General features: G+C 50.1%; 1 protein-coding gene across 6 annotated transcripts in view; it reads right to left on the reverse strand.

Moving 5' to 3' along the window:
* Nucleotides 1-701: 701 nt before the first annotated feature.
* The window catches only part of LOC144369271 (uncharacterized), a 33623-nt gene continuing 16145 nt past the window's right edge, over nt 702-18179 (reverse strand). For 5 of the 6 annotated variants that reach the window (XM_078028589.1, XM_078028588.1, XM_078028587.1 and 2 more), the window contains 11 exons: nt 13092-13279; nt 11405-11613; nt 10963-11168; nt 9777-9891; nt 8315-8430; nt 7918-8148; nt 6720-6834; nt 4320-4417; nt 4040-4153; nt 2951-3065; nt 702-1073 (listed from right to left, as the gene is read on the reverse strand). In XM_078028589.1, coding sequence (XP_077884715.1) covers nt 868-1073; nt 2951-3065; nt 4040-4153; nt 4320-4417; nt 6720-6834; nt 7918-8148; nt 8315-8430; nt 9777-9891; nt 10963-11168; nt 11405-11613; nt 13092-13279 — 1713 coding nt within the window. In that variant the 3' untranslated portion in view covers nt 702-867. The remainder of the gene's footprint in view (nt 1074-2950; nt 3066-4039; nt 4154-4319; nt 4418-6719; nt 6835-7917; nt 8149-8314; nt 8431-9776; nt 9892-10962; nt 11169-11404; nt 11614-13091; nt 13280-18179) is intronic. The other variant, XM_078028590.1, reaches the window with a different exon arrangement.

Raw genomic sequence — 18179 nt, forward strand, 5'->3', positions numbered from 1 at the left:
ATTGTCTACAGTCTACAGATTCCTAGATGCATGGCATTCATTATCATCAAATGCAGAATTTTCATCAAAAACCATATATATATATATATATATATATATATATATGTGTGTGTGTGTATATATATATATTTCCAATCTGAATCAAGAAAATCAGAAATATCCCCAAATCCAAAGAGTGGATCTCCATTGTGATGCTACCAGTGGAAAATTCCACAGCTGACCTCATGGGATGGTTCACAGTGAAAACACAGCTGCATGAAAAATATTACATGACATGACCTTCTGGTTATGTAGAAAGTGGCATGTGAAGTACACATGCATGTCTTCTTCAGACATGGGATTCATTTGCAAGACACCTTATCAATGGAAAATACTCCAAAATGGGAGAAATCAGAACCACATCTCCAAAGTATTTCAGAAGAGACCAACTCCATCTGTGTATCTATCGCTCAGTCAGTGTGTGTGCTCTAGTGTGTGTGTGTGTGCGCTCTAGTGTGTCTTTATGTGTCTTTGTTTGTATTTGTACCATGATAGCCGATACTTCATTGCCCCCATTGGAAAACTGACTCAGATAATGCCATCTGCCAAACTCCTAAAAACCAAACTTCTTGCTAATACAAGGAAACATTCCTTCCTGTTGGTTTGGATGTGTCCTTTAGGAATCACTGCTACATTGAGTATACTCAAATCATCACAGTAGATCAGGTAACAAAAACATATATATTTTAAAATAATAATATATTAATGGAAACAACAAATACAGGATAGAGTAACAACTATGTTACTAAACAAGGTCAAGGACAATGGCAAACTATAGATACAAACTTTGAAGAAAATAATTATCAATGTAAATATTCCTGGGCTGCCTCAGCCCTGCCCAGGCACACAGCAGCAGAATGGTTTTGCAAGCATCCTCAGGAGGGCTGCAGCCTTCTTTGTAGGACGAGGGGGAGGTTGAGGCTGGATCCAATCATCATTCTTTTGGGAGAGGCTCCTTTTCCTCAGCACGAAGTTGGGTTCTATGTGAGGGTTCTTTGCGTAAAATACGTTGGCCTGCGCTGGAATCCTCAGCTCTGGAGAGAGAGGGGTGTACAAAATAAGGTGGCTCAGGAGGTGCTCCCTGGGACACCCCAACATCTGAGAGCCTGTGCCAGAAAAGGCCACAGCCACACACCTGAGAGCTCTCCAATTCAGCACCAATACCAACAAGACAGCCTCCACAGTCCTCCCTGAGCAAGAAATAGGCAGAGCACTTCAACAGACCTAATGTCGGTTCCTACCAAAGGCTTTGGACTCCAGAACATCCCAGGTCCTCTTACATCTGCCAAAGTACACCACTAGGGTTTGCATCTGAAATCTCCCACAAAAGGCTCCTGTGCCGAAGATTCAGTCCACACATGAGCCATCTTCATGAGTGGGTTTGGAGGGAAGCATTGGATGGTGAGTGCTCTGGTGTCAACATAAAATTCTCATTCAAGATGAATACACTACTGGGGGGTGGGAGGGACTGGAAGAAAGGTTGAGCATGGTTGGAGGAAGACCTAAACAGGGGTGCGCCCTGGGCAATAATACCTTGTTCCTGTAGGCTCCACTGAATCCTCATTCTCCAAGTAGAGGTCCTCCTTCTCCATCTTTCTCTCTCTCCCTCTCTCCCAGCCTTGTTCTCTCTCTCCCTGTCTATGCCTTTGTGGCAAGGGCTGAGGAGCTCTCCACTGCCACACACTAGAGCTTTATGGACAGCCTCAGTACACAACCAAAGAGAAAGTTGTGAAAGCCAGAGAAAAGGCCAAGGATTCCTCAAGTATGGCCACAGTGAGGACAGGCTGACCAGCACAAATACCACATTAGAGCCATGCTTCTGCATTGGTGGAGCCCACCTCCATGTGAACCAGGCTTCTGAGAATGGAGGCCACATTCCAAATGCTGCCCTATTGAGAACAATGGTTCCAAAGGCCAGCAAAGGGAATGCTTCCCTCCAACATGGTGTATGGTCCAGTGGTGCCATGACCCCAAGTGGGGGAATACAACAGCCCGCTTCTCCTTCCTCTGAACACGTGTTTCCTGTCACCCTCCTCTAACCTAGAGCCTGTTCTCCATCCCTTCTGGGTTGGATGTGAAGATCTCTGCTATGAAATTCTAAGGCTACCAAGGCCCCAGACAGACTTCCTCTTCCAATGATTCTACTAACCTAACAGTAGGTTAAGATAGGAGACAAGTGATTCTAGAACTCGTAGGGATGGTGGTCTTCAGCATACATAGGCTGGGATAATGGCTGCTGTGGTGTTTGGCTCACAAAAACCAACCAACCAACCAAGGAAAAAGCGCTGGCATTATTATCAGATGAGCTTTGTGGCTCCGTGCTCAGGAAGTTAGGGATCATAACCTGGCTATTGTGATCACTCCTTGGCAAGTGAACTCAGGTACAGAAGACCATGGAATTTATGCAAAGACAGATGATTCAAGCTGTCTCCCAGGCTGTGTTTTCTTCCCAATTTCATCCTGTTACTGCTTGCTAGAATCCTGGCAATGCTCTGCCAAGGCAGTGGTTTTCTGGTCACACAGAAGGCATTCAATCCTACTGCTTCAGTCCACAAAATGCCAGTTCCCTCGTTAGCCCATGCATTCCATGTTCCTCTGAAACCACTCCTATCCCAGACCATGAAAGCATACTGCTCATGGAAAGAGGCTTTCCTCCTCACTCCTCAAAGATGTCAGCTTTGGATGCCTGTTCATGTACAGGGGAGGCACCTGGTGGGGAGCCACAATATCCACTGGGGTATACCATTGGACCTCAAGACCTTCCACCAGCAGAAGTGCAGTTGGCTTTGTGCACGAACCCAACACACCTATTGGAGTGTTCTTGGGGGTCAGAGACTACACTTTGGTGCTAAGAGTTGACCTGAGTCCACATCCTGACCCTTGCTCTCTGCCATCTGATTGTCCCACTTACTGTGACGGTGAGAGATGATTTGGCCCAGCTCATAATCCTCCGGCTTCTCCTGAGTAAGCAAGTGCAGCTCGAGGGCCCTGCGGATGACGACAGGAGCCCGATCGTGGCAGGTCACCTGGAGCAGCATGGGAGACAGGCCTTCAGGAAATGGGCCTTGAAGTGACTACTCAAGGACAGTGGGCAGGGGCATTCTGGAGGCACCTCCACTCTAAATACAAGGGCAACATCCATGACCCTACTACCTGAGGCTGACCTCCTGCTCATCGCATGGGCTCTTCCCATAGGCTACTAGCCCAATCCTTGTACATAGGACTTCCTGGACCTGCCATTGCTCTTTGTGGAGCTGCACTCCTCTAGAAGTGAAAGGACCCCACTACCTGCATACAGATGCAATCTCATCCCACAAGTTGAGAGGAATTGGACAATAGCCTCCAAGATCCCAGGTCCGCCCGAGGATGCAGGCGGCATTGGGAATGGCCTAGGCACAAAACCTACAGGCTTTGGTCTGGATTGCCAGGGCCCAAATCAGACCCAGGAACATGACCACACACAGGAGTGACGAAAGATAGCCATGAGAGCTCCTGGCCTCCAGAGGCTCAGTGCTGGCTGGGGTGTAGGAGGGCACCTCATCCAGCAAGGGTGGTCATTGGGTTACCTGGACATTTAGTGTGCTTCCTCCACATCCATACTGACTCTGCAGAGAGACCCTCTCAGCTCCTTATTCAAGGAACATGCAGAACCTCACACTGCTGTCCTCCTCCATAGACCTTAGCATCCCATAGAGTGAAACCTGCAATCTAGGTCCTGGCCTGTTCTCATCTGTCACCCATACCTGCCTCTGCCCTTCTGGACTGCATGCTGCCACCTGACACACAGACTCCCTCAGACATGGTGGTGGACAAGCTGCTGCTCTCCCTCATCTCAGCTCCAGCCCTTCACACTGACCTCTCCCTTCTTGATTCCCATCTATCCTCCTGATCATCCAGAAGCTCCAAATTCAAGAGGGCATGAGTAGTCCATGGTATTGGACCAGTGTCTGCTCCCCACCCAGGTGTAAGCACCAGGGGACACCCCTGCTCCCAGGCTTACCAGGACACTCTTGGCCATCTTTGGACTTTGTGTTTCTAAGTGGACACGAATTAAGCAGGTGTCTCCCATCTGGAAAAGCGGCCTGGAGCACTTGTTGCAGGTTGATTCTGAGAACTGTGGGGGATGGAACATCAGCAAACCCAGAAACAGAAAGCCACCCCAGCCTGTCAGTTGGCTCTATGGGCTTCTAGCACATATGTCCAGGTGCTGAGGCTTCTTATTTCCCCAGGTGGGAGTGGAATGGCAGCACAAGTACAGCTTGAATAAGGTAGGTGTTTACCTCCTTTCTCTTGAACTCAGGGCGTTTCCTCACGATGAAATATTTTACCCGAGGATTCATAAACTGATACATGAGTGAGTGGTCAGGGACCTTGATTTCTGCAGAGCAAAGTGGAGAGAATTGTTAGGTGGCACTCAAGGATTAGACCACAAAACACCCACAACCCCTGAGAGTCTCCGCCAGGGCGAGCCTGCACCAGAATTGAGAGCCCTCCTATCCAGCTACAGTGCCACCAAAGACTCCCTCAGTGATTCTTCCCTGGAGAAGATGATGTACAGGATTCTAAACCAAAAGAGCACCTGGCAATGGAAACAGCACCTTGGGCCCAGAACTTCTCAGTGCAGGTTGGATCTGCCAAAGGGACACTGCTAGGCTCTGCATCAGGATTGGCAAAGGCTCCTGTGCTTAGGCCTTTCTCCCCAGGGCAGCCATGCTCACACATGGGCATTCAGGGAAACGTTGGATGGTGGGCGAATTCATCCCCTTGCCCTGGATGAATCCACTCATGGATGACTACGCCGAGGGGAGGTGGTATCCATCAGAGGTGTGTTGGGCATGGACATGGGAGGACTTCAGCAGGGTGGTGCCCTGGAGAACTCTATTGTTTTCTAGGTTCGCTCTCCTTCCCCTTGTTTCTCATCATGAGCTGTCTGCTTGGTACTTTTATTCTGGTTCTTGTTCAACTTCTGGCTCTTCTTTCTGTCCTGCATCTTCTTGTAGTTCTTTCTGGGTCTTTTTCTTGTTCTTACATCATTTCTTCTTGTTCTTCTTCTTGTGTATCTCCCTCCACTCTTCCTTCTGTTCAGCTCCTTCTTTTTCTTCTTCTTCCTCCTGCTCTTCATCGTGTGATCCTCTCCCCACTCAGTTGTGTCCTCTTTCTCCTCCTCCTTCTCCTTATATCTCTGGCAATGGTGGGGTGTCCTGAGGAGTTCAAATCTATCACACTCTTCTGCCCAGATGCAGCTTCTGTTCAGTAGTCCAACATGAAATCAGTTCTCAATCAATGGCCAGGAGTGAAACCAAGACCAAAGACAAGTGACTTCCTTTCTTTGTCATTGTCACAGTCAGGAAAGACTGAATAACAGACACCGTATTCTGGATAGGCTTCTACCTGTGGAAGTCCGCACCTCATCTGGACCAGGATTGCTAAAATAGATTCCACCTCCATAAAGTTTCCCCAATGAAAACAAGGTTTCCAAAATCTAGGAGAGGGCCAGCATCACTGCCACCCTCCTGCCATAAGGCATAGATGCCATCACACCTAGTGGGTTCCAGGCCCCCCGTAGTCCTCCCTTTTGACGTCTGTTACACACAAACCTCCCCTGGTCTGCAGCCTGCTCTCAACTGATGCTTGTGTTGAAAGTCTGTTTCTGAAATCATCTTCGTAGTTTCTCAGTTTGGTAATTCCTTATTGACTGGCTTATTTTTGTACCAGGGATAAAACCAGAGGCACTTAAGCACTGAGACCATTCCCAGGCCTTTTGACTTGGGTACAGGGTCTCCCTAAGTTTCTGAGGTTGTTTGGAAATCCCCATCCTCCTGCACTGCCTCCCAAGTCCCTGAGATTCACAGACACTGCCCCTTGCCCAGCTCCTTGCACCTCAGTCTTCCTCATGTGTGAGACAGAGCCAACTCAAATGAGGTGGTGTGGGAAAATTGGAAAACTCACTTACGTGCCCGACAGATGGTGGGTTCTATTGTGGACAGGCTGGGATGGTGGAGGCTAGGAGTGTCTGGCTCACAAGAAAGGAAAGAGCACTGGCATTGTAGACAGCTCAGCATTGTGGCCTCTGTTCTTCAGATGCCCTTCTTTGTTGCTGGAAGGAATAATAACCTGGCCATTCTGATATCTTCAGGAGATGGGCACCCAGGCACAGAGGACTTGGAATTGTTCCCACAAGAACCCAAACAGGCTGTCCCCTAGCCTTGACTTCCTCTTCACTGAGTCCTGTTCCCAGTTGCTGTAATCCTGACATTCCTGTGAGTAGGCAGGACTTCTCATATCCTGGCCATGGATTGGGACCTGTGCTGCTTCTGTCCATAGCAATGCTGATCCAATCAGGACCCATGCTCTGCTCCTCTTCATTTGAAGGCATCCTTATCAGTGAGCCATAAACCAAACTGATGATGGATTGAGCCTCTCTCTGCCTTGCCCTCATGGATATTAGCTTCGCATTGCCAGACCAGGTCCAGGGGAGAACACGTTTAGGGAGGTTCAGCAGCCCCCTTGGGCCTCATTGAGCACCTCCACATTGGACACGCCCATCACTGCACTTGGTCTCCCGCACCAGGCCCACCACACTTTGGTATTTTGTGGCCAAGGCCCACTTTCTCTTGGATGTGAGTTATCCTGAGCCCACTGTGGATCATGTCTCCCCACTGTCTGATTGTCCTACTTACTCTCATTCTCAGAAATCATTCTCAGCAGCTCAAAGTTGTCCACATCCTCCTGCTGCAACAAATTTTGGTCCAAGGCCCTTCGGATGAGGCTCGTCACCGTATCCACAAAGGTCACCTGGATCAGGGTGGGATAAATGTCATCAGAGAATGGCTTTTAGAGGAGCTACCCAGAAGACTGTGGTCAAACATTCAGGAGAAATCTCAGCTACATATACAAGGGCACAATCTTGTTATCCTGCTACCTGAGTGTAGCCTCCATATACCCCCTGGGTTCTTGCAACGTGCTACTAGAACAATCTTGGTACAAATATCTGCCTGTACCTGCCATCTCCCCTCTCCCTGGGGAGCCACATTCCACTCAGGTCAAAGGACCAAACTGCCTATGCACAGACACACTCTCATCTCACTCAGACGAGAGCAATGGGCCAGGGATCTGCGCACCAAGTATGCTCTGGGGTGCAGGCTGCCTTTGTGGGTGGAAGAGGCAGACACACTGAAAATTTTGGTCCTGACTGCCACTACACAAAACAGACTCAGATACAAGAGTGTGCACTTGAGTGCTTCAAGACAGCCTTGAGAGGCCCTGGCCTCTGGAAGCTCGGTGCGGGTCTGGTTGTAATGATGTACTTGACTCAGCACTGGCAGTCACTGAACATGTCTCCTCTGCAGCTGGACACCTGCAGTATTAGCGTGTCTACTGCACATCCATAGAAATTCTGCCAAGAACCCCTTTAGCTCCGCATTTACATACATGCAAAGGCTAACATTCCGAAGCTTTGGCATGACCCCCCAGGTGATCCCGACCCCAAATTCCCACACCTAGTCATGCTAAGGAGGTTCTCTTCCCTGCTACAAGAAACACATCCCCTCCTATACATGTGACAAGTCACTGCCACCTCCTCTGCTCCAATCTCACTCATTGAGAATACCAAGTTCTAGGCACTGCAGCCTGCACCCTGGACATATCTCTGACTTCATCTGTCCACAGAACTTCCGTCTGCACTTCTGGCCTGCAAAACCCACACTACACACACCCACTCACCACTGGAGCTGGGCATGCTGAGGCTCTCCCTCCTCAGGTCAAGCCCTTAAGACTGACCTCTCTCTTCTTTATTTCCCACCACAGCCCCGGGGTTGGCTGTGTCTCCTGCCTTCCACTGTGTGGACACCCAGGAGGCAGCCCTACTGTCGGGCTTACCAGGATGCGCTTTGACTCTCTCAGGCTCTGTCCCTCTAGGAGGACATAAACAAAGCGGTTGTCTTCCACCTGCTCGCTGGAGTGAAGCAGTGAGGAGCTGCTACTGGTGACTTTTCTCATGCACCACTCATTGCTTTGGGTGGCCTGGGGCAATGATCCTGCAGCCACTGCAGAGCTGCTGCTCACAGCTGCTGGGGTCCTGGATGCCACTGCCACAGAAGGCTCCAAGAACTGTGGGGGATGACAACATCAGCAAAGCCCAGCACCTGCACCCCACCCAGCCTGGCAGTTGGCTCTGTGGGCATTCTACAACATCCATCCAGAACCTGAGGTTCTTGTCCCCTTGGAGGATGTGGAGTGGCACCAGGAGTAAAGAGTAAAGAAGGTGACTGTTTACCTCCTTTGGCTTGAACTTCAACGACTTGCTGGCATCTGTTTCCCGAAGAATAAAGTTATAATGCACTCCTCCAATCAGGCCGCCATATACTTTCGCATTAGCAGGGACCCTCAGCTCTGGAGAGGCAGGGGCAGAGGTGTGGTAGGTGACACTCAAGGAATACACTACCCAACATCCCCCACAACTGAGAGCCTCTGCCAGCTCAGGTCTCACACACAGACCTGAGAGCCCCCGAATCCAGCTACTGTTCCACCAAAGACTCCCCACTGATTCCTCCCTGAGGACCCTCTATGCACAGGAGGTCCAGTACAGGAACACCTTTCAAAGAAATAGCCCCTTGTACCCCAGACTCTCTTAGTTCACGTTGGACCCAACAAAGAGAAACAGCTAGACTTTGTATCTGGATTGGTCAGCAAAGACTCATGTGTTGAAGGTTTTCTCCCCACTGCAGCAATGATCACAGGTGGGTTTGGGGAAAAGCATTTGATGGTGGGTGCCTCCACCTTGCCAGTGGATTCATACACTCATACAGGGCTACACTAATTGGAGGGGTATGGTTTGGAGGTGTGTTGAGCATGGCTGGAGGATGTCCACAGCAGAGCTATGCCATCCAGAGCAATATATTTCTCTTGAGTTCCCCACTACTGCATTTCCTGCTCATGAGTATAAATCTCATTCACATTTTTAATCAATGTATTGTTATACTTCTTGTTCACCTTGTGTTTCTCCTTCTTGTTCTTGTTCTTCTTCATCTTCTCCTCATGCTTCTTCTTATAGTCATCTTGAATTTCTTATTCATGGTCTTCTCCTTCAACTTATTTTCATTTTTCTACTCCTCCTTCTCCTCCTCCTCCTCCTCCTCCTCCTCCTCCTTCTTCTTCTTCTTCTTCTTCTTCTTCTCTCTCTCTCTCTCTCTCTCTCTCTCTCTCTCTCTCTCTCTCTCTCTCTCTCTCCCTCCCTCCCTCTCTCTCTCTCTCTCTCCAAGAACAGTCTACAAGCTGTGAAGGGTTCTATTCTACTACACACTTCTCTCTAGAAATGGCCTCTGGTCCTAAGTGGACTCAGTTTGCAATAAATAAAAAGATTGGAAGCCAGAAATGATTCTTCATTGAACTGCTTTTCTCATGTACTCATCTAGGTCAGGAAAGGCTGCCAAAGTAGGCACCCTGTGGTTGTCTGTCTTCTTTGACACAAGACAAAGAAGCCTCTCTTCTTGACCCTTTGTGGATAATAGCTTTCCAGTGCCTCCTCAGGCCAAGGAAAGAACACGATAGGCAGGTCCACAGCCCCTGGGGAACATGAAGAACCTGCAGATTTATGCCCCATCATTACACTTTGTTTTGTGCACAAGTCCCACCATACTCTTCCTGGGCATTGGGCCAACGCACACTGTGTTTTGTCTCCCAGTTATCGTGAGCCCACTGTGACTCACTGCTCCCTACCCTCTGATGGTTCCACTTACTCTGATGGTTCCAGACAATATGCAGAAGCTCATAGTTTTTTGGATCCTTCTGCTGGAGCAAGTATACATCTAAGGCCTTGCGGATGACGACTGGAGTCCTGTCCTGGGAGGTCACCTAAGCAGGGTTGGAGAAAGCTCATCAGAGAGGGAATTTGGGAGTAGCTACCCAGAGGACAGTGCTCAAGGACAATCAGAGACAAGTGAGCTCTCAACACAAGGGCACCATCTTGATACCCTGCTACCTGAGGCCTTCATGTGATCATGTGGGGGTCTTCCTATGAGCCTCTAGTCCAATCTTGGTACAAGAGTTTGCTTCAACCTGCTATGCCCTACAGGGACAAGGGAATAAGGACCAAAAGGCTTTGTACAGACACACTCTAGTCCCATCAAGATGGGAGGAATGGTCCAGTGGACTTCCATATCCCTGCTCTCGTCTGGGATGCAGCTGCATTTTTGTGTGGACAAGGCACAAACCCTAGGTGCTTTGGTCTTGACACCCAGGCACAACACACACTAGGACTCTTTAATGATAGGCATGGAAGCTGCTGGGCTCGAGAGTGTCAGTGCTTGCTGGGGTGTCAGAAGTTTCGGACCCAGCAGGTGTAGTGGTTCAACATGGCTCCCTGGAGGTGGACACCAGAGTCTCATGATGGATACTCCACACCCAGGAAGATCCTGTAGAGAGAGCCGCAAAATCTCTATTCACATACATGCAAACTAGGACACTAATGGGCCCCTCCAAGGCCCCCAGTTCTCTGTGACCCACACCTACCCACCCTAATCATTCTACAATGGCTCCCTTCCCTTCAACCAGCAACATATCCCCTCCCACACACAAGAAAATGACTGCCAACTCCTCTGCTTCAACCTCCACGGTTCAATATACTCCTCCTCAATACCAAGGTCAGTAGAGGATGGCCTGTACCCTCGATATTTCTCTGACCTCCTCTGAACCCAGCACTCACTCCTGCACTTCTGACCTGCACATCCCCAAACACGCAGGCCCACTCGCACCCAGACCTGGCATGCTGCTGCTCTCTCGCCTCTCTCTTCCTCACTTTCTGCTCTCCTTCCTGACCTTCCAGAAGCTCCAGTTCAAGAAGACAGGCCTAGTCCAAAGTGTTTGCTGTGGACTCGGTCTTCCCCACTGTGGGCTCCCAGGAGACTCCCCTGCTTGAAGACTCACCAGGATGCTCCTATACTGTGTTGTCCTTTCGTTTTCCAGGTAGATGCGAATGACGCACCTGCCTCTCATCGGATTGGTATATTTGGGCCGTGGGGAGTACTGAGTGGAGACCCCTGATGTCCTGGACTCCAGCTCTGCCCCTTCCCTGGGAGAAGGCTCTGGCTCTGGGGTTGGCTTAGGAGCCGTGACAGGAACTGAGCTTGTAGCTAGAGGAGAAAAGATGCCAACATGACTGCCTTGCCCTGACCTTCCCACAGACAGACAATACCCCTGCTGCCAGGAAGAACTCAGACCCTTAGCCCACACAGGACCTCTTTGCAAACTAGGGTCACTTCCCGAATGGACAAAGGCTTATCCTAATTTCTAACCCAACACCAGGCATACAGACTACCTGCAGTGGAACAACAATCAGACCTTTCCTCATATACCCTTAGGTACTCACCACAGTCCGCCTGGCTCTCAGGCTCTGCCTGGCTTGATATGCCATCTTCAATTGGGGCCAGGAGGTGGTGTGCTTGTTGCTCCAGGTTAAAGCCACTCAGGAGGAGCCACACGTAAGGCAGCAGCTGCTGCAGACTCAGAGAGCCTGGAGGCTGATTGGAAGCCTCGGTGTGGAAGTTCACCCAGGTCCCCAGGAAAGAAGATGAGGCACTGTGGGGAGGCAGGTGTGGAGTCAGCAAAACCCTGGCCTAGCCTTCGCCATGGCCTCCAGAGCAAACCTCTGACCCTACCCTCCTGAACCGTCCCTGGTTCTGAACACACCAGTCTACCTTAGGCAAGACACAGTGGCTGTACAGGCAGGGACAGGACAGGTCGCTAGGCAAAGAACCTTCAACGAAGGAGCGTTAGATTCATGGTATGACCAGCTCTCCCCTCCTCTGGGCAGGCCCGACACTCTTCTTCCTCTTGGCTACCTGCTCTCCAACCTGGAATGCACCTTCCGGGAGTGTCTGTCCTCCTGCCCACTCTTCTCAGGGCTCAAGAGACACCTCCTCCCCTGGCGAGGGCTGCAATGCTACCTCATTCTCTGTGAGCTCTCACTGAGTCCCCCTGAGTAGCGGTGGACCTCTCTTTTCCCATGAGTGCAGACCACATCTCTGTGGCCCTGAGGGAGAACAGGGAGGTGTAGAGTAGGGGATCCATTATCCCAGGGCCTTCCCCAGAGGACCATGATTACCTACAACTCCCTGCCTTACCCCTCCTACTGTTGAAGCCCCACACCTTACACTGCAGGCAGAAAACTGAATTGGGGAGAGCAGTCTTTCCTCAGCCTTCCCAAGTCAAATCACCTTGCAGGTCCCTACTCTAGAAACAGGAGCCCACCCTCTTGACCCCAAGACCATTCCATGTTGAAGTTGATCCAAGGGTCCACCATAGTCACTGAAGAGGACAACGTGCAGTTATGCCCCATGGAGTCAGGGATGCAGTCACATGTAGGATATGTACTCATGGCACCTGCGGTTTGAGGCTGACCCCCATGAAAAGGGACACAATGGCAGTCATTTGCACCCCATTTTTCACTGAATTATGAAACGTGACTAGAAACGTGTCTTCACACAGTGGGTGCTTTCTCCATGTTCATCAGTAAATGAGCCCAAACTGCTGATTCCCACATATCTCTGGGTGTGGGAGCTGCCATGTCCAAAGCCCCTGTCCAGCTATGTCCCAGCTAGGACGCTCTGTCCCACTATGGAAACTAACATGTCTTTATTAACCCAAAAGTGCTTTTCCCAAGGCCCGAGTTTTCAGACGCCTCTGGCACAGATCTACGTTCTTCACAAAGCCAACATCACACCAGAAAGACCACCTGGCCTCGCTGAGTCCACCTGGGAATGAGCTCAGTGCACACCATTGAGCTGTGGTGCCCAGTGTGTGCGGACTGCTCCACGGACCTCTGTGGATCAGCTGGAGTCAGAATGGTTTCTCTGCCTGAGAGGGGAAGTTCACTCCCCTTGCAAGGCTGTGGCAGGCACCTCCAGGACTCGTCCCATCGGGGCTGACATTCCACTATGAGTGTGGTCCTCTATCTCACTAGGTATCACAAACCTTTGGGTCCCTGAGAGGCACATGGCAGCCGCAAGACAGGCAAGAGGGGGCTACACACTTGGGCTTGGTGGTCTGGTGCTTACCTTGGGAACAAGAGATCCAGCACCTGCTGGGTGGGGATGAAATCCCAGGAGATTAACCCCATGTTGCTGCTGAAATGTAGGTTTCTCCCACAAATGACAGGCAGGAGCTCATTCCTAAGCTGGTCCTGCCTGTAAGGTTCAAGGCTCTGTACCCTGAAGGGCTCCTCCGTGTTCTCATCATTTTCACCCTGGGTTGGGACCAAGAATGGTGGGTTCAAAATGGAAATGGTGACAAACAGAAAAATGACTTGTGCCAATACACTAGAGTCAAAGCACAATGGGACAGTTCCCATCAGTACAAACACACACACACACACACACACACACACACACACACACACACAGAGTCAGAACAGGAGTCCTAGGCCATTCATCAGGGATCAGACTAGAGAGCCTGCTGGGCTCACCTGCCCTGTGCTACTTACTGTTACTCTTGAGCTCCTCTGCGACAATCTCCAGAGGCTCTGGCGTCTAAGATGAAGCCTCACCCAGTGCATCCACAAAAGGGCTAGTTGGCCCCCCTGAGATTCCTGGGAGCCTGAGGCTCGGCATTGTTTGCAACCACAGGAGAACATCCTTCTCCCTCCAGTTTCTCCAACCAAATGAGCTCGGATGGCTTGGTCAGTTAAGTGGGTGCCTGGATACCAGGGTTCCATGTTCTGTTTGATCCATTGTCAAGGCAATGATGTCATTTCCTGTGCCCATACCTGAGCCTCTTTTCACATAAGACCACTTTCAAAAGCCCTATGGGCTTCTGATTTCTCCTCCATGCCTACCCATCTCAGGTGCGCAGGTGTTCACCAACAACTACCCAAACATCTCCACCAAAATCTGCCCTGCTTGGTGCCACTAGAGTTCCAGCTTGGAGCCTTCAAAAATGCATTCACAACCAGTCCTTCCCTCTCAGCAGCTTTTGGACTCTGGTCCCATTAATGTGCAACTCATGCTGTGCCCAGTCTTTTCTGGAAAGTAGGGTAGCATCTAATCTCTAGGGTTTATTGTGTCTATTGGCCCATAACACCCTCTATTCTCCTGAAACCAGAGATGGGACTCACAGGTGGCTAAAGCACAAATGTAGAGATGGGACAATCACAAGAAGGGCAGAGACAAAGAATGCACCCTAACTCAATTAGGCCTGTGTCCCACACAGGAATGTGGCCAATGTCCGTCCCATCGTGGCTGCAGTACCCTCTCTACACCATGGCAAGTTGGAGGGGACTGAGATGCAGAGGCTGCTCCCCTCTGCCATACAACTTCCCAAGGCTTCTCCTAAGATTTCAAAAGGGCCAAGTGTGTCTAGTGTTGGGGTCTCACAGAGACTCAGAGGTACCACAGCATCCTGCTGCCCAGAACCGGTTCACCCCTCACCTCAAGGGGGCTCAGCCTCTGAATTCATAAGAATTGAAGTGGGTACAGGTGATGGGATATCACCTCCAAGACTGAGTTATGCCAAGTCCATGACCCCTGTCTGCATCCCTGTCTCCAGCAACACTCCCCTCTCTCTCTTTCCTCCTCAGAGCAAACAAATCCATTTAGCAAGTGTGTCCTGTGATAAAGACATGACAGTCACCCATCCTCTCATTACAAAAACACTGAGGCTCAGCCAACATGGATCCTACCAGGAACACAGGCATAAACTCAGACTCCGATCCTCCCAGCCGAGCCTCAGTGAAGCCTGGACTCCCAGCCTCCTGAGAAGAGGAAACAGAGGTGCCTAGCAGAGCCACCTTGGATGCAGCCGCACACAAACTGAACTCATCAATGCCCCTTGCTCTCAGTTGTGAGTAAGAGGGGAGGTGGTGTTTCACAACCCTGGACATCAAGTGCAGTCTCCAGGCTTTGGGGTGTGCCCTGGCCTCTCTCTATCTGCCCAGGCCCTCCAAACCACACTGGCCTCTTACCCAACCTCCTCCTAGGGCCAAACTCAATCCTGCCTCTCAATTTCTGCTGCCTTCCCCAAATGGAGAAGGGCTGGCTCTCTGTTATCATGCTGGTATCAGCAGCAATGCCACCCCACTGACATAATTCTGAGTCCCAACCTAGGCACTCCAGCTGTCTTTGCCACACCTGGCCTGTTTGGGCTCTGGCTCTTGCTCTTTTCTTTCATGTGCATGTGTTTTGAGGTTTTGAGTTTCTCCCACTGCAGAACTGCAGCTGTAGCAGGGTAGAGCTCATGAGGGTGACATTCTGAGACACATCCAATCCCATCAGGACTGTTAACTGGGGTGATGCTGGAACACAGTGATGAGTGAACACATGGGAGGTGGTTGGACCCACCTTGCCTCTGAGTGGCTTCCTTTCAGGACAGGAATGTAGGGATGGGAGCCCCTGGCGTGGGATGCTTTGCACAAGGCGTGACCACGGGCTCTCTTTCCTGGCAAAAATGGCTCCAATCAGCATGGAGAGCACTGTCATTCCTGGTGGCTAACAACAGCCCTGGACCCCAGAAAGGAACCCAAACTCAAGATTAACGTCCGAGTGTGCGTGTCCTCGAGGAAATGAGGTCTCCTAATCCCAGGTGCAAAGGGGTAAGTCCTCTAACTCCCGGGCCCATGAAGGGACATCTGAGTTTCCCTTGTCCTTCTTTCCCTCTCTGAACCCAGGGTGTCCTCACACTAACCACAGTTAGGACCCTGGCCTCATTCCCCAATGAGGATCATTAGGCTCCATAAAGGACAGTCTCTAAGATGCTCAGTGGACCAACACCCTCTGCACAACCCATAACCCTATTCACCCAAGAGGCAAGAGGATTTCTATTCAGAAAACCAGGAAAGGGAGAGCCTTTCTCAAGGACACAAGGACATTAGTGAGTGAGGGAGTGATTAATGGGTGGAGAACTATTTCCACCACCAACTTCCAGGAGCATATATGGCCCTTTGGAAAATTCTGCAGTGTGTTGGTGAATAAGGAGAATATGTGAATCCAGGGGTCACTAGGTCCTCTCAGCCATAAGGAGGGAAACTGCCATAAAGGAAGTAGGACAAGGGTGCGAGGAATGCTCACTGGTGGGAGATCGGAAGGAAGGAAAGTGTACTCATTAGAAAAGTGTCGCCTGAAAATTCTTAGCCAGCCAAAAGTCGTGCAAACTTGTGTGGGAAAAGAGTCTTTGCACAGTGATGAAGCTAGGAGCTCACATGATGGAACACAGCATCAACTGGGACCAAATCCAATATCTGATATTCTTGTAGGAAGAGGAGAGTCTGGACCAGATACCAGGGAGACTGGGGGATACCGGCTATGTGAGGTTGGAGTCAGGACGGGATGCCCATATGGGAACCACAGATCGTGGGCAGCAATAGGAGAGTGGGCAAGGGCTGGGAGAGTTGGGGGACAGTCCCCTAGGAACCTGTGAGGTGTTTTGGCAGTGGGACCGCCCAACACCTTGTGTGTTGAGCCCCTGGAGCTTGAGAGAAGGCCCTTCCTCTGTTGTTGGCCACCCAGTTGACAGAGTTTGGTTGTAGCAGGCCTAGGACCCAGATGAAGGTCTGAGCATGTTGGCCATGCAGGGTGGATCTGGACCGCAGACACACTCTGATGACTGTAGGGTCTCAGCCCTGCATCAACACAAGCACCAAGTCAGGCCAGGTGGGGAAGGGCTAGGAACACACTCTGGGGGCTGGTGCCTATATTACTAGGAGCACTTCTGACCCCATTTCCCTGATCTGCTGCCAACACAAGCTACAGAGGAGGGTAGAGGGACACAGAGCATGGATTGTCCCCACTCAGTGGGCCCAGGCATGTACCATGGCCAGCAGCCTCGTGCCTTGCCCGGTGAGTCCTGAAGCGGCCCCCTCTTCCCAATCTGAGAGCTCTTCCCTTCCTCATGTGCTACTACCTTTCCACTGTCTCTGGAAATATCTACTTGCTGTGGTCCTCAGGCAGTTTATGATTTAAGTTAAAAAAAAAAACAAAACAAAAAACAGGTCTTGGTGCTCAAAAATATTTGATTTGCCCATCCTCATCCCCCAACCCCAATATTTTCATTATTTCCTCAACATATGAAATTTTACTAGCAAAAAGTTAATTTTGAATTATACAAAGTTGATTCAAATAACAGTGGTATACATAATCAATCACCGTACTTTCAATGTTTGTTCTCCTTTCCTGTTAGAAACTGCTCAGAAAAAAGAGAACAGAGTGGGCTGGGGATGTGGCTCGAGTGGTAACATGTTCGACTGGCATGCGCAAGTCAGTGGGTTCGATCCTCAGCACCACATGAAATAAAATAAAGATGGGTCCACTGAAAACTGAAAAAATAAAACAAACAAACAAAGAGAACAGAGGACAGACTCATGGAAGTGCTTGAACTGATAAGAAGCTCCCACTCAAGCTCAGCATTCAGTCCTGGACAGAGTAAGACTGGTCCCTTTTGACATCTACTCCAAAGAGTCTACCAGACAGAATCCTCTGACTGATCCCTGACTGAGCCATAGGAACTGGCTAGAAAAGCCTTCACATCCTCAATACATTCTTCACTTCAGAATACTGGACAAGCATTGATATCCATCTCTCGTTACCTTGCTCCCCAGCCAACCATTCTTCAACAAATTCAAAGGAGCAACGCATGCAAGCACACAGAAAGGGATGTTCACTACACACATCCATGTGCGAAAAAGACAACTGGTATTTCTTGTTTTGGGCTATTTCAAATGAAATCACTTCTGCATGACCTCCACAAACCAAAAAAAAAAATTGTGAAATTCCCATGTAGAAGACAAGATACACTTGCCAAGGAGGCAGTGCCAACAATTTTGACACTCCAAATGTAGAGTGTGTGTTTAGGAGGCAGTCACAGTTTCCATGAGAGAGTCCCATGAAATCAATTAGGAAGATCCATGCTCTAGCCCTACCATGCAAGTGATGTGACTTGAAAGAGTCACTTAGTCTCAGTAACCATCATCACTAACCACTAAGTCAATGAATAAAGGTCCTCAGGTGTCAAGCTACAAAATGTGGGATGAGCATGGATCGGGATGGGTGGGAGAAGTCTCCCCCTCTAACACAATTAGGGAAGGCTGTGCCTGTCCTCAAGTGGCTGGGGGGCCTGGGATCCTGCCACAGAGGGGGATTCCAAACCTCACATCCCCT

The sequence above is a fragment of the Ictidomys tridecemlineatus genome, chromosome 12 (genome assembly GCF_052094955.1).
Source record: "Ictidomys tridecemlineatus isolate mIctTri1 chromosome 12, mIctTri1.hap1, whole genome shotgun sequence".
Taxonomy (NCBI): Eukaryota; Metazoa; Chordata; class Mammalia; order Rodentia; family Sciuridae; genus Ictidomys; species Ictidomys tridecemlineatus.